The sequence below is a fragment of the Sinocyclocheilus anshuiensis genome, unplaced genomic scaffold (genome assembly GCF_001515605.1).
Source record: "Sinocyclocheilus anshuiensis isolate Anshui unplaced genomic scaffold, SAMN03320099.WGS_v1.1 scaffold227, whole genome shotgun sequence".
Classification (NCBI taxonomy): Eukaryota; Metazoa; Chordata; class Actinopteri; order Cypriniformes; family Cyprinidae; genus Sinocyclocheilus; species Sinocyclocheilus anshuiensis.
In genome coordinates this window covers 1,291,027-1,314,246 of record NW_015549590.1, presented here as the reverse complement: position 1 = coordinate 1,314,246, position 23,220 = coordinate 1,291,027, and the positions used below count along the sequence as shown (strand labels likewise).

General features: G+C 36.7%; 2 protein-coding genes across 2 annotated transcripts in view; both read left to right on the top strand.

Moving 5' to 3' along the window:
• LOC107658080 (uncharacterized protein CXorf65 homolog) overlaps window positions 1-1,004 on the top strand; it is a 4,202-nt gene extending 3,198 nt beyond the window's left edge. Inside the window, exons 5-6 of the mRNA XM_016446510.1 lie at window positions 256-374; window positions 618-1,004. Of these exons, the coding sequence (XP_016301996.1) occupies window positions 256-374; window positions 618-704 (206 nt within the window). The 3' untranslated portion in view covers window positions 705-1,004. The remainder of the gene's footprint in view (window positions 1-255; window positions 375-617) is intronic.
• A 5,932-nt stretch (window positions 1,005-6,936) lies between these two features.
• Window positions 6,937-22,688, top strand: LOC107658073 (sestrin-3-like). Its single transcript, XM_016446483.1, has 8 exons — window positions 6,937-7,113; window positions 16,198-16,395; window positions 16,472-16,882; window positions 17,772-17,886; window positions 18,084-18,208; window positions 19,458-19,624; window positions 19,822-19,966; window positions 20,367-22,688. Exons 1-8 carry the CDS (start codon window positions 7,048-7,050, stop codon window positions 20,454-20,456), a joined length of 1,317 nt encoding a protein of 438 aa, XP_016301969.1. The 5' UTR covers window positions 6,937-7,047; the 3' UTR covers window positions 20,457-22,688.
• The last annotated feature ends 532 nt before the right edge of the window (window positions 22,689-23,220 follow it).

The window sequence follows — 23,220 nt, the reverse complement described above, 5'->3', positions numbered from 1 at the left end:
AAATATATATATATATATATATATATATATATATATATATATATATATATATATAATTCTATATTGAATATGTAGTGAATTAATGTTTAGATATTTTTAATGGAAAATCAGACAAAATCGTTATTCATTTATTTATTTCACTGTATATCAATCTCAGTTATAATTTGAGCTAAATTGTTTGTAGCAGTTGCGTTGTATTGTATATTGCTTTTACACTGTTTGTTAATGTGTGTTTGTAATGTCTATGTCTTCCAGAGACCCTGCAGACTCAGATTGACAATCTTGAGAAAACTCGTCTGAAGCAGCTTCATATTGTGGAGACTCGTATGGCTACATCAGAGGAAATCAATGCTCAGGCTCTGTCCACTAAAACTGTAAGTCCTTTAGAGCCACATCTGAACCTCGCAGTTTTGCCTTGTTTGTTCACCTGCTCTCACCTTTTATATTATTCTGCCTAAAATTCAGCTACACTGTAAAAAAAAAGTAATTTACTGTAACTCTGGCCAGAAAACATGTACGAGTGATACCATTATGGGGGGCAATTTGTTGTTTGTGGTATGGAAATATAATTTGATGTGAACAATAATCTTGTGTTTTGTTTTCATGTGGCTCTGCAGACTAAAAAGCGCAAGAAAGTTACACATGCAAATGCCCCTGATGAAGAAGTCCAGCGCCACACAGGGGACAGGAAGAGTAGGAACTGAACAAAAGCCCTCACATTCGAGCATTCAGCATTCATACTCATTCTTAATGATGAGTCCCAGTTTAATTCATTCAAATTACAGACATGTTCATCAGAAATGCTGTATTATTTTTTAAAACTATTTATCTTTTTACTTGGTGATTCAAGTTGCTACATTGATTTTATAACAAATAAAACTCAGGGACTATATCTTCCAGAAGAATGGAAAACACATAGGAAGGAATTTAATAAAGCAATGTTTCAATGCAAATGTATGTCCTCTATCCATCTATCCATCTATCTATCTATCTATCTATCCATCTATCCATCTATCCATCTATACATCTATCTATCTATCTATCTATCTATCTATCTGTCTGCCTGTCGGTCTGTCCATCTGTCCGTCCGTCCGTCCGTCCGTCCGTCTGTTCTTATTTCTGTGTTTCTAAAAAAAATGTGGGAATTTTCCACTGGTCCCTTGAAATTAAGCAACAGATGAGGTCATCGTCTTGCCTGTGATTGGCTAGTATGAATACCTGTTTGTTACCAAGCTTTTCCCAGCTGGGAAATATATATATATATATATATATATATATATATATATATATATATATATATATAATTCTATATTGAATATGTAGTGAATTAATGTTTAGATATTTTTAATGGAAAATCAGACAAAATCGTTATTCATTTATTTATTTCACTGTATATCAATCTCAGTTATAATTTGAGCTAAATTGTTTGTAGCAGTTGCGTTGTATTGTATATTGCTTTTACACTGTTTGTTAATGTGTGTTTGTAATGTCTATGTCTTCCAGAGACCCTGCAGACTCAGATTGACAATCTTGAGAAAACTCGTCTGAAGCAGCTTCATATTGTGGAGACTCGTATGGCTACATCAGAGGAAATCAATGCTCAGGCTCTGTCCACTAAAACTGTAAGTCCTTTAGAGCCACATCTGAACCTCGCAGTTTTGCCTTGTTTGTTCACCTGCTCTCACCTTTTATATTATTCTGCCTAAAATTCAGCTACACTGTAAAAAAAAAGTAATTTACTGTAACTCTGGCCAGAAAACATGTACGAGTGATACCATTATGGGGGGCAATTTGTTGTTTGTGGTATGGAAATATAATTTGATGTGAACAATAATCTTGTGTTTTGTTTTCATGTGGCTCTGCAGACTAAAAAGCGCAAGAAAGTTACACATGCAAATGCCCCTGATGAAGAAGTCCAGCGCCACACAGGGGACAGGAAGAGTAGGAACTGAACAAAAGCCCTCACATTCGAGCGTTCAGCATTCATACTCATGCTTAATGATGAGTCCCAGTTTAATTCATTCAAATTACAGACATGTTCATCAGAAATGCTGTATTATTTTTTAAAACTATTTATCTTTTTACTTGGTGATTCAAGTTGCTACATTGATTTTATAACAAATAAAACTCAGGGACTATATCTTCCAGAAGAATGGAAAACACATAGGAAGGAATTTAATAAAGCAATGTTTCAATGCAAATGTATGTCCTCTATCCATCTATCCATCTATCTATCTATCTATCTATCCATCTATCCATCTATCCATCTATACATCTATCTATCTATCTATCTATCTATCTATCTGTCTGCCTGTCTGTCTGTCCATCTGTCCGTCCGTCCGTCCGTCCGTCCGTCTGTTCTTATTTCTGTGTTTCTAAAAAAAATGTGGGAATTTTCCACTGGTCCCTTGAAATTAAGCAACAGATGAGGTCATCGTCTTGCCTGTGATTGGCTAGTATGAATACCTGTTTGTTACCAAGCTTTTCCCAGCTGGGTGCAAATTGAGAGAGAATCTAAGGAGGAATATTTATAGATTGGTGTGTGTGTACTGTAGTTACTGAACACACTTTTATGCTTGGATCTATATTTGGTAAGCAATCAACCTGTCAATACGGAGTGGGTGTAAACTGTATTTTTGCAATAAGTTTTATGTCAGAGGCATGATGATATCTTGAAATATAATTCAAGATCAGTATCTTGTTTGTCTCTCTCATCCATGCAGCTGCAGACTTTCAGCAAAACGTACGTAGGCCTTGCAGGTGCAGGAACTTTATGATGTGTTACTCAGCACATAGATTTTTCCTTTTCAGCGTTTCACCAGAGCACAATGTGGGCGGAATGCAGCCATTAGACAGGAACGAGTGGGTGAAATGCCAGTTAGCGGTTTTACCATCTATGGCCATTATAATCTTTCGTGACATCCTATGTTGTACAGCACACTCCTATCTGCTTTTTCCCTTTAAAACCTTGGTTGTGAAATTTGAAAATGTCAGTTATTGTGGAAGTTGTATAGAAAGGATAGTCATACTATATGATGAGATTGAGTGTGATTGACAGGACTGAACTGAAACTGTCTACTGGCCTATATTACAAACCGAAGGTCGCAGCTGTCAGCTTGCCTGTGGTCAGTGTATAACGCCTCACTTCCTCCTCTGTGAACTATATCTCTGTAGATATTTTTATATGGCTTCTTTTGTATATTTAATTTCTAATTTCTCATTCTCGTTATTAGATATCAGTCAACATTCTCAGAAGTTATTGTGTGCATATATGTATACAGTATGTGTTTTTAAAGAGATTTATTTGAGGGTGCTGGTATAAAATGGAAATGTCATGATGAAATTTCCAAGTTGTATTCATTTTCTTATTGTATTTTAAATAAGCTCTATTGAATACCAGAAAAGTTAAATATACAGTAATGTCAGACAATAAACTATTACGTTTTTTTTACAAATGCTAAAAAGAGCAATAATGTATAAGTGCTACTATTCAAAATAAAGTTGTATAAATTGCCCCCTTGTGGCTGTACTTTAAAGAAACTGCAGTAGTAGTGAAAATAAAAGCATATCCTAATTTATTAAAATGTAGCTACATTTTTAGATTTGCATATGTTGATGATATTGTTCTGATTTTTATTTTATTTATTTATTTTTTCTTTCATTAGAAAAAATATATATTTTTGTTTATTGATTGTTGTATAGTAGTGACATATTCCTTATTTTTAATGTTTCATAATTGTAGTTTCAGATCATATTTCAACCCAAAATAAAAACTTTTTTAGGATTTTTTGCATTTGATTTTTATGATAATTAACCACATTAACCCCTCCCCCAGCACCTTCTCCAATTCTCAGTAATCTACTGCAAAGCAATATATAAATCTTACTCCTCACTGTAATCATTAAAAAAAAGCTATATATTTAATAATATGAACAAATGTACTTTAATTAATTGTAAATTTTTTAAATAATACTGGTTTATACGTCGCTTCTTTATGCATCAATTTGTGCTATTGTGAGTTTCTGCATGTATCCAAAGCCTTTTCAAAAGTCTGTTATTCACTGTTAACACAGGAACACAAGTCCCTTCTGCTTGTGGGACAGAGGGTCTTATTTTTTAAGCTTTCACTGCACTCCGGGTCACCCTCAGTACTTCTGATGCAGTAACTGGCACTTTTGAGGGATCCAGAAGAGCGAGGCAGCTGAATCGACTGCTTGTTCTGCCTCAGATTAGAGTAAAAGACACTTGTAGTTGTTTACAGTGCACCCTCTATTTAGGAAAATATACTTTGATTAACAAAACAAAATGTGATTTTTGCTTTAACACACAGAGCAAAGAAATAAAGTATTTGATATAACACAAATGTTTTTAATGCCCTTCAGATGTGGTCCTACATTTTTGAAAGAAATTTCGTAAATTATGTTTTAGCTTTAAAAAGACATTAATGTATTGATATTCATACTTTCTTGTATGTTGTACCAGATATGCATCCAGCTTGTTGTTAAAATAGACATTTACAAAACATTTTCTTTACTGCATGACTACTTTCATGCAGAGTTACAGTAGATGTTGATGTTGGCAGATATAATATGATGAATATGGTAATTCTAATCAGAGTGTCTTTGCCCTTGAAACTAGAGGAATAATTGGCCCCTAATTACCATATAGATGCATTCGTGGCATGTCAGCAAACACTCTCAAATACAAAAGCAGTAACCTGACATCATATTCTGTCCCATTTGTTACATTTTGCACAGATAATCAAACAGTGATGAGAATCTAATACAATATTTGTTGTTCCACCCTCCTAAAATCATTCTTTTGCCAGATTGTCTGATGCTCTTTTTACAAACATTAATACAAAAAACAATAATGAGATGACATTTTTAGCGTCCAGGATGCACTTTCACTCTAAGATCTAATCTGCAGGAGTCACATGTATCTACATCCAATGCAAATGCAGTTTAGCAGCACAGAATTGACTGTATTCCAAATACGAAGAACTTTTCCAAAACAAGAGCCCCATTCATTTGTAGTTTGAGAGATGACGGAATGAGTCCAGATAATGAAGGCCCGAAGGCTTTTGTTAAGTTCACTCTGACTTGAGGGGAACAGAACTGGAAGACATCACATGTTGAATAAGCACATTTGTCATACTCTAGTTAAGGAGACGCTCTGTAATAAAGCATATGAAAAAGCTGACTCGCCTTCTCTTAAACAGCCTCCATTATTATGTTATATGGTAGTGTTTGCTCTAAATAATCTCAATTAAATATGAGTAAATTAAAATGTCATATCATCCTCTTTATCCTATTTATTACTGATACTCACAATTCATAATATTCTTCAGAACACATTACCTTTTTTTTTTTTTTTTTACACAATGGAAATACCATTGTTTTTTTCCTGTAAGGCTAAAGGCATATGAAATGTAGTTTATATGTTCCCTGACCTAGACCGTCCTTACAGAGCACCTTGTGAATAATAGAGGAGTACTAGTGCATATGACATAAAAGCTGATCGATATGAAACTCCAAATCTGGTTTTATTCAAAATATTACATATTCAGTATTAGCCAATAAAATCTTTGATGCTGTAAATTAATAGTCTGAGGAAGAATACAAAAAATCTAGCTGTTTACTTTTGAATGATATGGGGATTTATACTAACTGAATGACTAAATCTGAGTTTAAAGCAGTGTTTTTAAAGTCCCAGTATATTTATGGAGGGCTGTTTTCAGGGAGGGAACAACCGGGAACATTGTCCTGGATTCTGTGACTAAGGTCCTGTATGATAAAGCCAACTCAATTGGCACAGGGGACAGAGTTACACCCATAAAAGTTTGTCCCGGGCCCCTTGATTTTAAGCAATGTGCAATGTGTATTCACAAGCTCCCAGAATTGTCTCTTTGTGCATTATTGTGCAATTTTCCAAATGCCTGATTACTCAAGCATATTTCAGTTATGGTAAAAAAAAAATAAAAATAAAAAAATAAATAGCAGGCCTATGTAACTGTGAGAGTCTCAACTGGAGGAAAATGGGAGAATAAAAAATTATACCCTGCCTGCATCCCAATTTCCATAATATTAACCCTAAATAGTATTAGTATTATTACTAATCTCGAATACTAGTATGCATATTGAAACACAGGGATAGTGGATTATTTTTCTCCCAATTACTAAAATAAAACTCTTCAAGGTTCTTCTAATTAGTGCTTAGATTATGACAGTGCAGGATATAGAGCTTCAAATGAGTTAATTTAAACAGCAGTAAGATTTAAATGTTTGTTGTTTTTTCTATCACATTTTTAGACATCTTTGGTCGAGTAAAATAACGGCCAAATAATTCATTCAAAATAAGCTATAAGTTATCCTCACAGACAGTGAGGTAATGTAATCAGTTGTCATAAACAAACGTATACTGGCTCTACGCCTTTCTTTTCTTTATTCAGAATTGACCTTGACAAATATTTGGAAACTATACAAAGTTCTACTAATCCAAAAGCAATGAAAACTGTATCTTTATATTCTTCCTTTGTGTCTTTTTAAGATGTAATTTTATTATGCTGTTGTTGTTTTGTGTTACACTGGCAATATGTCTGTCTCTGTGTATATTCTTGTATTATTTTTTTTGCTTTTGCTTTTGCTTTGTCTCTATGTTTACAATTGTAATTGTTATTTTACTTTATATTAATAAAAAACTGTAATCAGTTGTCAGGCTGCGTTGCGTCATGAAAGTAGGCGGGCTTAACGTGTTTAACAGACAGGTACTTTTCCACCACATGTCAACGCTCATTGGCTCGGACGTCACAATAAAATGCAGTACTAAAATTTGATTGGCCTGCGCTCCACTCTTAGACCCGCCTCCCTAGCACTCTGATTGGACGCCATCACTGTGGAAGTGTCAGTCAATAGTTTTTTCGCCCAGTGGCACTGCAGCACTATGTCCGGACATGTAGATCTCATAGCGGCTTGGCCTTTGTTAGCGAGTCGCTGAGAAGAACCAAGAAAGCCGAGGAGCCGCATTCATGCACATACAGGGAGGAAAATGATCATCTGCACGAAAAACATGGACTATCTCCTTGGAACCCAGTGCCAGTTCGTTCAAAATCAGGTAACATAAATGCCTGAAGTGAAGATAATAACTGTAAACCGTAGCTGTACGTTATCTAGACTCTTGCTGGGAAGTTTCAAAGTTGACAGTTCATCTACTTAGCAAAACCGTCGTCTCTTTAATGTCGTTCATTCATTCGTGTTTAAAACGCTCCTCAAACATATACATGTGTCATTATTTTTGATTATATATTCAAAAGTCCCTCTTTGAAAGAAAAGACTAGTCGCCATAAGTAATATCCGTTATTTTCTAGCATAACGTTACACGAATGTCGTTCAAATATATTTGTAGAATCAGTCCGCTTTTGTATTGTTACTCTGATCGCCACTTTTCAACCAATGACTATATTTGCTTCGAGTTTTAAACGCCAATTCATTGTGTTAAGTATTTATTGTTCCTGAAATTAACTTAATTTTTGACAAGGCAAGTGTTTTCAACATGTAAAGCTGCAGTCTTGCAGTTTAATTCTCTTGGATTTAACGTTTGTGCTGCAATTCATCTGTAATCTAAGGCAGTTTTGAACTCGCATAACAATAGTGATCCTATGACATATTTTGTCTTTTTGTTTTATATTTTATGGAATGAAAAGCTGTGCAAATCCATTGCATTCATGACAAAGAGTAATAAGCTTCTTTGTCGTGCATATGCTTAGTTCATACTTCAGTTTGGTTTAGATCATAGTCATTGTTTCGTTGCAACTATTATGTTGACTACTCATAAAGGTATGTATTTGTTGAATATTCCAAGTATTAACAGCAAAACATTTAAGCTCCACGAGGAATTAAGACTGCAGTCTGGAACAATCTTTGAAAGCCTTTGGTGCAGATTAAGCCGTGGTTATGGGTTTACCTATAATCTAAACCTAACGTTACATGAAACTATGCTTTTCTATTGATGTTGGCATGTTGAAGTTTTGTAGGTTTGACACTCTCCGTCACGTCTGAGCTCTTTGTTGAGTTGTTTGTAAGAAGAATCTCCTGTTTTATACACAAAGACAACTGGTCGAGTATTTTTGGGTCGTATCGACATAGGAGCATTCTTTTATCGAACATTCAACTCATCATTTTTTCCTTCATTTTGTATTTATTTTCATGTTTAAGTATATTCTTTAACCAAATGATTGCGTATAAGCTTTTGTGGAAATGAAAATCTGTCATTTGTCTGCGGCGCTGTTGTGGTGTAATTTTTCGCAGCTCACGTCGGGCAAACACAAAGCCCTTTGTAGTTACAACCGTAAACCGTGACACGACAATCTGCACGGGAAGATTTGTTTATTGACATTTCTTCACGCTTGACTTTTTGGTCTTGTTGTGTGAGTGTTTTCTCTTTCTCCCGTTTGTGTGATGTGATGCTGATGTACTGCCAATCAAAGTTGTTTTTCTCCCCATTCGCCTGCAGTACCTCCTGCAACCTGAGGTGATGGCGCTGCTGCGCATATAGGAGAACAATAGAGGAATGTGCCATTTAAACATTTCTCAGAAATATGCTCTCATTTGCCAGCCCATAAGAAAATACCCTAGGCTTGTACTTGGATTGTTAACATTCTAAACTAGTTTTATTTCCCCCCCTCAATTAACCACTGGTCCATTTGTAAAATATACTTTTTTTTTTAAATGTCTGTAGGTGATAAGTATTATAATGGCACAATACGTGTTTCAAAGCTCCCTCATGTGTTTCACATAGAGAGCATTTTTAATATCCTGACTCCTGACTATGCTGCTTTTGTAACCTTGTCAGAACAGTACGGTAAAGTTTAAACATGTATTGCAATCCATTATTATTATGCAGCTTATATATAGATATACGTTCGAGGCATAGCTGACCATGATTCACTTCTGAATATGAAGACCACAAAAGCACAAAGATGGCAAAATAACAGACAACTGATTTCACCAGCAAACCAAATCTTGGACTTCCCAAGCGGAAATGTGATTCATCAATAATCTGCCTTCACTTCACTATCTGTCATATGCAAGCTGCTGAATGTATGTCACACTGTCTGCTTATGTTAATGTCAGTCTTCCTGGTTGTCTGAGTGCATCCATATGTGGCTTGCCTCTTAATTTGTGTTCCGAAGATGAACAAAGGTCTTATGGGTTTGGAACGAGAAACGTGAGAAATTAATGACAGAATTTTCATTTTTGGGTGAACAATCACTTTAAGTCAGTCAGTCAATCTCTGTAGGTTTGGATTGACTTTTGCTTTAGCTATCAGGTGTGTGTCTGTGTGTGTGTGTGTGTGTGTGTGTGTATTTGTATGTATGTGTGTGTGTTTGCTGCAGGCCTTGTTCCCAGTGAGGTGCAGCTGGCTGTTTTGTTCTTCCTGGCTTGCAGGTTAGCAAGCCAAATTAGTGTTTCCTTTGTAGAGAGGGAGAGAGATGGGGTTTGTGCAATAGCAGTTGGGGCATTTGCGCATGTCAAGGACTGAGCCCTCCAGGCCTTCTGAGAATGCAGATTGAATATCACATCTTGCTTTTATTCTGGACTCAGGCCCTGACCCGAAGCCCCCCATCAGTTTAGAGCCTCATGTTTAGACTGTCCTCAAATGACAAAAGATGAGCAGTAGGCTTATGTTTGTCTGTTTTATTTAAGTGGTGATATGTCGCATAATTAAAGGGACCGCTCACCCATAAATAAAAATTCTGGCGTCACTTGCTTAAGTAGTTTCAAACCTGTATGACTTAATTTCTTCTGCAGAACACAAAAGATGATATTTTAAAGAATGTTGGTTACCAGACAGTTTTGGTGATCGTTGACTTTCTTTGCATGAAGAACAGTTTTTGAACGACATGAGAGTGAGCAACTGATCACAGAATTACATTTTTGGGTGAACTATCCCTTTAAGGCCCTTTTAGATTCTTTTTTTTTTTTTGTATTTGACCTGCAAGAATAAACACATTAACTTATTCAAATCTAAACGCAAGAGTACATGCAAATATATTCAAAACTAAATGCTGTTTTGTTTGTTCATGGAGTGATCTTGCACTTTTTTTGTATCTCTAATATATCACACAGATGCTGCTTTGTGTAGCACTTTAACTTGTTTTAATCAAACAAATAACTGAATTATTATGTAAAGGACGTGTATGCTGTCATTGTTCACGGAAACAGGAATTATGATTGCCGAAAGTGGCACCTTTACCCAATAAACAAGATTTCGGCTGAATTTGAGGGACTCGCCAAGAGGATGTGAGACTGACTTCCTGTTTCGTGTTGACTGTTGGTAAAGACATGTCGGTGCATGTTGCTGGTGCTGATGAGGCATACTCTATTGACAAAAAAAAAAATCGCCCCAAGTTTCAAAATAATCTTACGCTGTTGACCATGAACTGTGCTGGTGTTATGTATGAACTTTATACCCTAATTGACAAGTTTAACCAACATCTTTTGTTGATCGCAGCTTGATATATATATACACAAAAACCTCGGTTGACAGCATCTGCTGCAGCGTTTCATTGAGCCGTGGGTGTGTGAGCATCTCTCAGCTTCTCATATGACTTGCATTAGTCTCTAATTTCCCTCTGAAGTTTCATTAGTAGTTAATTGCAAGTTGTTTTGTCTCGTTCCAGGGATACAGACTCCCCCTTGCGATTTTCTGCGGCTGCCGATACGGGCTATGAAATGAACACTCTGTATTGAACCACGATAGCATGTTGAAAATATCTGTATTTGCAGTTGCCTGTTTTTCTGGGTCACTGCTGAGGAGTTTTGGGCATTGCGACCAGGCTCGGAGACATGTGATCTGTTTACCAGGGAAAGTGCACTTGTACTTGCGTCCCAATGGAGAATAGTGTTTGAACTGTTGTTTGAGGCTGACCTCAACATCTTAGTCTTGTTTAAATTACTTGTCCCTATGTGGCTTGTGCTTTATTGCCAATATGGCTCTTGGTTGACCGTATTTTCACTTCTGTATTCTTAGAGCTTTTCCCAGCGCAAAATGCTTATGGTATCTAAACAATAGGTACATCCCACTTCACGTACTCGTGCACTATTCTATGCCAGTTTATAGTATAAATACTTGCTAGTAAATTTTACAAACAATTTTAAACATGAAATTTTAAAGTAGAAAGACTGAAATCGTATTTTCTTGTAAAATGTATCCTGGTAATTTTGTTTTAATTGAAAAAGCATTTTTTTACAGTAGTATGTTGAGCTTTTCCCAGCGCAAAATGCTTATGGTATCTAAACAATAGGTACATCCCACTTCACGTACTCGTGCACTATTCTATGCCAGTTTATAGTATAAATACTTGCTAGTAAATTTTACAAACAATTTTAAACATGAAATTTTAAAGTAGAAAGACTGAAATCATATTTTCTTGTAAAATGTATCCTGGTAATTTTGTTTTAATTGAAAAAGCATTTTTTACAGTAGTATGTTAACACTGGAAATTCCAGAAAGAAAAAGTTTCACTTCATATGCCAAGATGATGCACTTAATTAACCAAAAGAAATGAAGAGTGGAATGTTGAACATTTCATGCACTCAACTGTTGCAGCCTTTCTTTATGTAATATAGGGGAAATGGTCTATTAGATAGATTCCAGTGTTGGATGACAAAATAACTTTATAAAGTTCATATATTAGTAGAGTGCGTAGTATGGTGTGTCATTTGGGACACAACAAATGTATGGAAGTTATGCAGAAGTAGATCTGGATAGGCACTTGATCTGGAGTATAAATGCCTGACTTTCTAGGTAACTGTAATGTTAGTCCATGATGCTTTGTATGATATGTTTTGCTTGCACATGTTTCACAAGCCTCGACTGAATTGAATGACAAGACACCTGTATCTCGGGCAGAAACATATCGCAGCTTTCAGTGCCACCTTGAAACTGATCTTTTTCCTTGATAGAAGAGAGTGTCTTTGTTCCTGTTTCATCAAGTTGCCTCTTAAAATTAGTCATCAAACAGATGTAGTGTCTTTTTTTTTAAATCACTTTATATTAAATGGTAAGTTTCAGGCATTCAAATACCTCAGTAAACAGGTTAGGCTGACACATTTTCCAATAGAGGGCAAACCACTGTCTGCACCTCAGTGCAAAACTACTTTTCATCGGAATTGCATGTTAAATTGGGTTAAGAAGCAAATATTGACAGATGGTTTAGTGTTTAAGTTCATTCCCTTTCATGAACATTTACTTGAGGAACCTGTCTGGAGAGATATTGATGATGTCCCGCAAGTAAAACCCTTTTTTCTTTATTTCATAGTGTCCCTTGTGCAGGAACGGCGTTTCTTTCTTATCTATGCATGTGCTATCTCAGCTGTCCTCTAGGACTATTTATAACCCTCTCTTTTCTGTCAGACACTGTATGAAGAGCCAGGACCAGACAAGCAGTCCGTAGGCCTGGGTGTAATTTATTACCCACATATTTTCCCCAACAAGATTCAGCACTGTAGAACGTGAACAGATTTTCAGTTGGCTAATTGCTATCAGTTCTTTAATGTGATTTTTAGTGGTATTTGGAGACCCAAAATGTATAGTGACTCAAAGGGATTGTAGGCGCAGTACGTACCGTGCTGTCAGAGTGAATCTTCAGTACTGTCAGGAAGAGTTATGATGGCCCAGAGCTGTTTTGGCCACGGCTCTCAGTTGTCCCCCGTAACTGTGTAACAAGATTTCAGTCAATACGTGACCACGTTCATGTTTGCGTTCAGTCAGAGCTCATCCTCTTCTCTCCCCCCACCCCAGAAAGTGTAACTGACCCGTTCATCGCCATGACTAACTCCAGCCAGACCCACAGAGCAGCGGTTTACTCGAAGGAAATACGGAGGCCACCCTCTCACAGTCGAACTCTACAACTGATCTCATATCACATACTAGAAATGAGAGCCAAGACTAGGGGTAGACGATAAATCTATATTCATTTGGAAACAATCCACAATATCGATAATAATCTTGAGCAAATGAATATTTAGCCTACTAGACGATCTAGATCAGGGATCCTCAAATCTGGCCCACGAGATCCACTTTCCTGCAGAGTTTAGCTCTAACCCTAATCAAACACACCTGAGCATGCTAATCAGTGTCTTCAGGATCATTAGAAATTCACAGGTAGCTGAGTTTGATCAGGGTTGGAGCTAAACTCTGCAGCGCATTGGACCTCCAGGGCAAGATTTGAGGAACCCTGATCTAGATGATCAGGTCAGTCACTTAAAAGTCTGCATGTTCATTTTGAATGTTTTGTCATGATGTTTTCAGCGTCTGTCGTCTCATTATATGAGGACAGTTCAGATGAACTTCATCTGCAGAGCTGCATGAGAGTCACTTCACCAGCATTTCGCCATTTCACTTGAGAAAAGCTATCAAATGCAAACTGAAACTCAAAGGTCTTCATGACAAACTGACAAAATAAAAGTTTGGTTTAACCTAAAGAAATTCACTGTTATATTACTATTATATAATAAAATGTACTTATTAAAGTAATAATAATCATGTATAATAATGATAGAAAATAATTGGACACAATTTTGGGAAAAAATAAAACTGATTTTGTGGGACTCTAAAATTAAAAAGTAGCGTGGACGTAGACATTTGCTTGTAAACCAACAAATTATGTTTATATTCATTCTCAAGGCCTTAAACATGTGGAAAGCATTTTCTTCCCCATTAATAGAATGAGATAAATATTGATATCGAATGATGTGGGAAAAAATACTGTGGTAATATTTTGCCCATATTGCCCTAGAGCTATTGTAGTTCCATTGCTGTTAGTTAATCAAAAATCTACCACTATTGTGTCAAAATGTGTCGCTGACCTTTTAAAATGGCCTTCAAATTGCATTGAACTTCAATAATGTGACGCATTTCTGTGTGGAATTGTGAAATTGTATTGTTTTCCCCCCAAGCCACTTAGCCTATGTTACATCAACAGAAAAATGAAGTAATTTCAAAGTAGAGATTGTAACCACAGTTTGGTGCACATTTATAAAACATTTTCTTTAGAATCTTATGCACTTAGGGCTAGACGATATGGCCAAAATTTATATCACGATATATTTTTTAATTTCGGTCGATACGATATCATTCCGATATCGATATGAACACTATTTATCTGAAATAAAAATCTTTTATAACATTATAAATGCCTTTATCATCACTTTTGATCAATTTTAAGCATCCTTGCTAAATAAAATGATTAATTTCTTTCCCAAAAAATTTATAAAAATTATACTGAATGGAATAGTGTATAATGTTACAAAAGCTTTTTATTTCAGATAAATGCTGATCTTTGGATCTTTCTATTCATCAAAGAATCCTGAAAAAAAATGTACTCAACTGTTTTAAATATTGATAATCAGCAAATCAGCATATTAGAATGATTTCTGAAGATCATGTGACACTGAAGACTGGAGTAATGATGCTGAAAATTTAGCTATGCATGATCACAGGAATAAATTACATTTTAAAATCTATTCAAAATAGAAAGCAATTTTAAATAGTAAAAATATTTCAAAATTGTACTGTTTTTGCTGTACTTTGGATCAAATAAATGCAGCCTTGTTGAGCAGAAGAGAATTCTTAAAAAAAATAAATAAATACAACAACATTAAAAATCTTACTGTTCAAACACTTTTGACTGCTAGAGCAGGCTGATTATTCTTATAGATTGAAACAAATGTGCTCCAGCCAGAAAAAGTGCAAAAGTGAAAAGTGAGTCGCTGCAGAAAACAAAAAAATCGAACAATAACAAAAACTGGAAATGTTGCTGGAGACCAAGGTTATTATAGTTTAGCATTTTTAAATTAGTTTTATTTTAATATCATTTTCAAATTTGCAATAAAATTTAGTTTCGTTTTTATTAGTTTCATTAATAATTTTGTTAGTTTTAGTTTAGTTTTTATTTTGTGAACACATTTCTATTTAGTTTTTATATAGTTTAGTTTCAGTTTTAGTTTTAGTAATTAAAGTTTATTAGATTTAACAGATCACTTCCAGAGCGCAGGCCAAAGAAAGACTTTTTGTGAGATAGCTAGTTATAATGGTAATTAAATAATGTTTACATATGTATAAAAGCCTACATTAAAATCTGTCATATAAATTGGTCTCTTCATTAGAAATTAGCCTACTGATGATCACCATTGATGGACAATTTTTTTAAATAATATTAAAAATATCTGTATGACATTATATTCTGCAGTTCTTCCCTGTTGTACCGAATATCTATACTTTTCAAATTATCATATCGAAGTTAGAAATTCAAATATTGTGACAAAATTAATTTTGTAGGGTGCCACAAGTTTGTTAAAATTTCCAAAGGGTGCCGCGACTAAAAAAAAAGGTTGGGAAACACTGCTCTAGTACAATAAAACCCGTTTTCACCAGCTCTGCTTCTGTTTGCTTCAGTTGCTCTCTCACTACTCTCCAATCTCCTGTTTCTTCCTCTGCTCTCTCTCTCTCTCTGTGAGGCGCTTGAACAGGAGGGGAGTGGGCAGGATTTCCATAATCCCACAGTCAGACACAAAGCAGGCCAAAGGCACAGGCACAAGGCCTCGGTTGGCCTTCACAGTCAGCATTTAAAAACATGAAGACATGAATCAGCAGATCTCCTCAACACCAGTCAAACAAGGACATCGGGACAATGTATTTGCCATTTTCACATCGATTTCCTTTCCACAAATTGTCCAAAATAGTCTCCTATGCTAAATACGGACGATTGAACCACAACTCCCAAGTTGTGCCTGTGATTATACATGGGTATGGTGTCCAGTGCCATTTTTATAATCTGGATGTATTTTAAGCATCTTGGGGTGTGAAAGTAGGAGATTGAGGTCGCCAGACATCTGTCTGGTCTGAAACAGCAGTGGGTCGCTGTTAGTGTGGAATGTCTATTACTGTCCCTCGATACCCGCAGGACCCGTGGCAGATGCCGTGTTTGCTTGCTAGTATTCTTTTACTTCTTTATATTTTTGTTGGGAACTATTTGAGGAATGCTGCAAACACTAGTGAAAGTTATTTGAAGGTGGTTCCTTTAAGATTAACCTAAAAAAACACACTGAATAGGTGTTTTTCATTCGCAAAGTGCTTTTTTATCTGCCTTTTGTTTGTCAGTTTCTCATTGCTGTGTTTTATTCCTTTTGGCAGGTGATGGTGAACTCTGAGAAAGACCGTGCTTCTCTCTTGTGTATGAAGGCTCTGGCCAACAGGGGGCGTCTGGACTCGGTGTCTCAGCAGATGGCCTCTCACCCACAGTACCTGGAGAGTTTCCTGCGCACACAGCACTACATCCTCTATATGGATGGCCCATTGCCCCTGCACTACCGCCACTACATTGCCATCATGGTATGAACATGCTCTACAGTCAATCACAGTCTCAAATAATATCTCAGGTTAACTGATAACTGTATTTGTGTTTCAGGCTGCAGCACGGCATCACTGTAGGTACCTGGTGTCTCTGCACTCGGCTCAGTTTCTGCGGGTTGGCGGAGACCCGTTATGGCTTCAGGGGTTAGAGGCTGCGCCCCTGCGTCTACGGCACCTTGATCACATCAACAAGGTCCTGGCCCATCAGCCTTGGCTCACGGCACGCTCGCACATACAGGCTCTGCTCAAGACGGGGGAGCAGTGCTGGTCACTGGCTGAGCTCGTCCAGGCTGTGGTTCTGCTGGCCCACTGTCACTCCCTCTGCAGTTTCGTTTTCGGTTCTGGTTCTGACTCGGACACCACTTCCACTCCCAGAGTGCATCACGGCACGCCCCCTGGCTACTGTCTCTGTGACGCTGCCAACGGCAACACTGCTGGACCCACAGAGAAGGCGCCACGGCGAAGGGTACGGATGATCATTCATTTCAGTTGGTAAACGAGGTTAGGTTTAGGTTTGTTTGGGTTTGAATAAAAAAAACAGCTGTTAAATAAAAAAACAGGTAAAATACATAATCAGTAATTGGTAAGAACATAAAGAGCAAATAAAAAGCCAACATAAAGGCAAATCAAGTAAACAGTGCAATTATTTATTTGTTTATTTTTATTTTTTCCCCCCAAATGTAACTGCAGTATTATTATTATTCACTTCTGTTCAAAAGTTTGGGGTAAGGAAGATTTTTAAAATATATACTTTTATTCAGCAACAATGCATAAAAGCACATACGTTAAAAAACATATTAGAATGATTTCTGAAGGATCATGTGAAACTGATGGCTGGAGTAATGATGCAGAAAATTTAGCTTTCCATCACAGGAATAAATGACTTTTAAAATATATTAAAAAAGAAAATCATTTTAAATTGTAATATTTCACAATAATACTGTTTTACTGTGTTTTTGATTGAATAACAGAACCCATAAGAGACTTCTTTCATAAAATAATTATAAAATGGTAGTGTACAATAAAATTACTGGAATTATATCACAAACTACAAATGAATTCTACCAACAACAAAAAAAAAATCATACATCAAAACATCACAGTCTTCCTGCTCTTCTGTAATTTTTATAATAGGCTGGCTTTGATCATGGTGATAACACTTGAATGCTTGGGAATTGAGTTGACACTATCAACACTGTAGAAAGACTGCTATCATTTATTTATTTTTTTTAACTCAAATATCAGCTTGGCACTTAAGTAACAATATTTTTGACATCCCTGTTTGACAGCAGTGTGCAAACCATGTGAAGTTCGTTGTAATCCAGGCATAACCTGCATTGTTGGCTCTTTTTTAGTCCTTAGACTCCAGCTGTGAAGTCACTTGCCTTCGAGAACAAATTCAAATATCACAGGAGGAGATCAAGGAAAGAAAAGGAGACCGACTCCATTCACAGACACTCCTACATGCAGGTAAGATGTTCATCAGTCTAAAGCCAGTCGTGTAACCATGTTTCCCAATGCTGCTGTAAACAGGATGTGTAATTTTGGATTGGGATGAATGTTTAGAGAGTTATTTTTACACAAGGGCCTTTTCTTGTGTATGTATCGCTCCTTCATGGACCCTCTTTCGTAACCTGCTTTTCTCTTTCTCAAATGCTCCATATCAGATGTGGAGGAGGAGGACGAGGCAATGTTCTCCGCAGACCCCTCCCGCTTCGTCACAGACCCAGAATTCGGCTACCAGGAATTTGCCAGACGGGAGGAGGACCATTTCCAAGTATTCCGGGTGCAGGTGGGGGCAGAGACTTTGCATTGGGTGTCACCTACCAAAAGTAGTAGCATAAAAGGGTACTAAGGGTCAGAATTACAGCTCATGCCCTTCCTTATCAAGACTGTCAGCACTTAGTGTTACTCTCAAAACCTTAAAAGGAAGTGCTGTGCCGCTGACAAATCCTCTCAAATGCCAATTTCATTCAAGTAGGCTTTCTACATTTGATTTGAATGGGAGTCGTATGCAACTCCTATAGTTAAAAGCAGTTTGTTTTATCCCAACTTATATTGAGAAGTTTAGGGTGTGAAATGAATACTTATATTCAGGAAGGATGCATTATATTGATCAAAAGTAAGATTACAGACTTTTATATTGTTATAAATTTAAATATAAATATTTTTTATTTATTTATTATGGGTAATGAAAGGTTCATATTTTGGTTTTGGGAGTCCCCAACAACAGGTTGACATGCATGCAAGGTCAAAAAACACTTTCATGGTCTTATAATATGCATTTATTTTTACCTTACTTGCTCAACGACTCCCAAACGATTCGCTCAACGACTCATTTTCCCAAACCCTTCCTTTGCGTGACGCTAATCTGCGGTGATTGGTCCGATTGGTCTCATTTTCATTTCATCATGCCTGTAATGCCTGATAAAGCAGCGTTTGTGACCAACAAGTGGGCGGGCAATATGCTAATGTTTCATGTTGACGTCAACATGAAACGGCTTGGGATTCGTTATTCGTTTTAAAAACAACTCGTTTCAATGATTCAGAGTCAACTCTTTCTTTTGAGAGACAATAACTTTATACACGGTGCACTTTGCAGAATGTTTTCATTCACTGCTGTTCTTTTGAATTTTCAATTAATTAAAGAATTAAAAACTTGGATCATATCAATCTTTTTTTTTTCTTGAGCAGCAAATCAGCATATTAGAATAATTTCTGATGGATCATGTGACACTGAAGACATCATGCTGAAAATTCAGCATTGACATCGCAGGAATAAATTACATTTTAAAATATATTAAAGTACAAAATAGTTATTTTATATTATGATATAATTTCACAATATTACTGTTTTTACTGTATTTTTATCAAATAAATACAGCCTTGGTGAGCATAAAAGAGTTCTTTCAGAAACATTAACATCTTGCTGGTCCCAAACTTTTGAATGGTAGTTTATAAGCCATTGTAGAAATTGCAGAAATAATGCACTTTAACAGTCTTTAAAATACTGCAGTATATTTATTCGTCTTTCTGTGCAGGACTATTCATGGGAGGATCACGGCTTCTCGTTGGTGAACAGGCTCTACTCTGATATAGGGCACTTGTTAGACGAGCGATTCCGCAATGTGGCCTCCCTCCCTTTCCCTCACAGCCCCGATCTCAAACGAGCCATCTGGAACTACATTCATTGTATCTACGGCATCAGGTACCCTGGTTCCCTGGTTTTTCACACTTTTGCATTTTGGCACAAGTTTGCATTTTGAATGCAAAAAAAAAAACATGAAATTAAATCTAATGCCAAGCTTTTAACTCCACACTCACACATTGTGATTTAACAACTAGTTTCGAAAATGCTGAAAAAGGCAAAAAACAAAGCACTTACACTGACACTTTTGCCCTCAGGTATGATGACTACGATTATGGGGAAGTCAGCCGGTTACTGGAGCGTGGATTGAAACTTTATATTAAAGCTGTGGCCTGCTATCCCGACTCCAGCAAGACCCCTCTATGCCCACTGTCCTTGGCCTCTGTCAAAGCTTCAGAGAAGGTGATTTCCTATCAAAACTTGTGCTGCGTACGCTTCAGTAGCATCTACTTAACCCCACAAAGCCTAATATATCATACTTGATGTGTAAATTCTCTAAATTATCATGATCAACTTTGATGGAAAACATTTTGCACTCAATTTACTTCATGCATTATGTCGTTTGACTGATAGTATGTATTTTTTAGGAAGTAAAAGGCATTTTAGTAAAACTGAGATGTTTTTTCCTCCTAGAGTATGAGCTCCTGATATATCAAATATGATACTCAACAATAAACACATGCTTTTTTTAAAAGCATTTTTTAAACCATTTCATTTGATAATTGTACAACTTTTGTTATTTTGTTCTTGCCATGAAAATGCTCTGTTTTAAAACAAATCTTTCTGTCGTTATGTCTTTTAGGTTCATGTAAATTTGTTAGTGATGGAGGCACGTCTGCAGGCCGAGCTGCTGTATGCGCTCCGAGCCATCACTCAGTACATGATCGCATAGGACACGAGCGTTCAGCGCCACAGAGAGACATGGTATAGCGAAAGTCAAGGCAAAGAAATACAAGCAGAGATCTGTCTCTCCGTCTCTGTATTTGTTGTCTCTGAGTTTTCCGGTGTGATGTAAGGTACTGCTGTGAAACGTTTCTTTGCCAAAGGTGAAACTTTAGAAAGAAAAAAAAAAGGTGCAAAGCAATCGCTCTCACCCCTACTGTCATTTTGCATGTTTCTCCTACTTCCTTTTGTTTCTGTATTTGTCCTTTTGTGCGCATACTCTTATTTTTCTACCTTTTTCTTCCTTTTTTTTTTTTTTTAGTATCGTTATCTCAGATGGTTAATGTGCAATTATTTTTATTCAGTTGTGGTTGTTATTATTAATATTTTCCCATTTGTTTGTTTTTTGCTGTTGCTTTTCAACTGAGTGAGAGAAGAAGTGTACAACTGTCCATTTCCTAGGTATCCAACTCTGGGAAGGTCATAGCCAATTTGAGTCACTGTTTACAGAAAATGAGTGATTGGACAAAGGCTCTTGCTTAACATGGCTTCCTGATATTTCATTTGAATGTGGAATAGTGAGACCAGAGCAAAATTTAACAAAGGCTAAGAGAAGGTTCAACGGCTGTAACTTTCTTTTTAAATGAGCACTTTTAAGACAGTATCTATCTATAGAATATCTCAATAAGCTTTCGGCTGTGGCTTCGTTCTGCACACAGCAGGTCATTGAAGTACTGTTTTCACTCCTTTCGATCGATTATTAGCATTGATGTTTTCCAAAATCTTCCACACGCTCTTCTCTCTGCATGGGTGCTATAAGTGATTAAAATGGGTACATTTATAGGATCCATATTTATCATCCGATTCATCTCAGTAGGCATCTAAACGGCTTTACAATGTGAAGATCTAAATTTGACGGGATCAACGCAGTGAAAAGGAATCGCTTTTTCTAAACTACTTTTCTTTGTGGTAGTGTTCTCAGTGTTTCTCAGTGACTTTGGGCGGACAGTCAGTTTTACCCGCTCTACACAAACTGGCCAAATCGACACAGTATGTATTTGAATTACATCATCTGCTAACTTGGAAAACAGTTTAAATATCATTTAAAAGTAGGTCTTTAATTTTGAAGTAATTGGCCCACTGAAGTGATTCTGAAAGGACCAGCATTTAGCGTTTAGGTTCGTGTTGTGTTGGCGTCTCCAGTGTAGACATTTGGATCAGCAACAATTAGGATTTGTTTTAAAATATTTTACCATGTAAAAATTAAAAAGTCACCTTGTGATGTAAGTGAGAAGGAGCTCAAATGAGAATAAGCTTAAAATGTGATTTTAATGTAGACACGCTGGTATAGATCAAATGAAGGACTTCTGACAGAGCTATATAAGATGCGTAAAGGTTTTAAAGGGCAGCCTGTCGCTATCCTTCCCATAACCGACCTGCACAAAATTGACATTTTTTTGGTTTTGCACTGAACCTTTTGCACAAAACCCTACAAGTGTGGTTGCAGCTGTCATTGTTACAAACTGCTTGGAGAGGTGACGACGGGCCCTCTAATGCCATGAATATATTCAATGTCCAGTTTTGTTGACTTGGCCAAATACCTGTACTGTGTTAAACTCTCATCGGTCTGGTTAATTATAGTTGGCAGAATGACTTGGGCAACACCTATGGTTGGTTTTGTGTGTTTATTTTTAAACATTGCATTACTTTTGTTCCTGTTTAAACTTGTCTTGTCATTTTGAGGGAGGGTTATGTTGTTGTTGTCAGTTTTGCTCTTGTCTGAACTGTTTAGATTAAGAAACCAAGGTATGTAAATCAGCAGAAATGTGTACAGGAGCCGCAGTCTGTGCTGGACGCACAGTGCCTTTTGACTACTGATGAGTCACGGCTCATCAGTATGGCAGAACTGGACTCAGAGCTAAGCCTCATGCTACTGCATTAATTCAAGCTGAGAATGGAAGATGTTCATCGTCCGGAGGACATCTGGAGATGTTTGTCAGGAGCAGAATAGGACTGCAGCACAGCCGTTCTACCTTAAGCAGGACTGTCTTAAATGCTTGTTCTTCAATGACGGTTTGCCACGTCCCTGAAACGTGGAGACTTCCAGACCGTCTCCACCACCTTAGCTGGAAGACGTTAAGGACTGTGCCTCGGCGGAGGAGACTGAACGAGCATGGCTATTGCCAAAATGTTTATTTACCACGTAAATGTAGGAACTATAAAAATTTAAACTGACAAAAAGAAAAAAACTTGGAAAAACAGGCAAAAAAAGTTTTGAAATGTGAAAGCTTATTTTTTCTATAAAGATATGCAATATCATTGGTGTGTCTTGTTTTTATTTAGTCATTAAGTGTGAAAGTAAATGTTTTTATAGTCTAGATTTAGTAAATTAACCTTATGGTTGCACATAGTTCACTCATTTTAAGTGGTTTATATGTTCAGAGTGTCAGAAGGAGCACTTGGCATGTCAATCATTTGGGAATCCATTTTTAATAATGGATTCTGAAACTACTAGTGCAATCCTGCCATGTAGTGGTACATCTCCATTCGCATTTCTTTGAGAAACTCACGCCAGCAATTCAGACGTTTCATTAAAAGCTTTCAGGTTCACTACATTTTGAAGTATGTTCAAAAACAGAAATGTGAAGCTTATAAAAGCAATTCCTTGAACTAAAAGTCTGTGTGTTTTCTTCAAATGTGCCCCCTGGTGGTCTGTTGTCCTGCATAGTTTAGATCAGGGCTGTCCAAACTCGGTCCTGGAGGGCCGGTGTCCT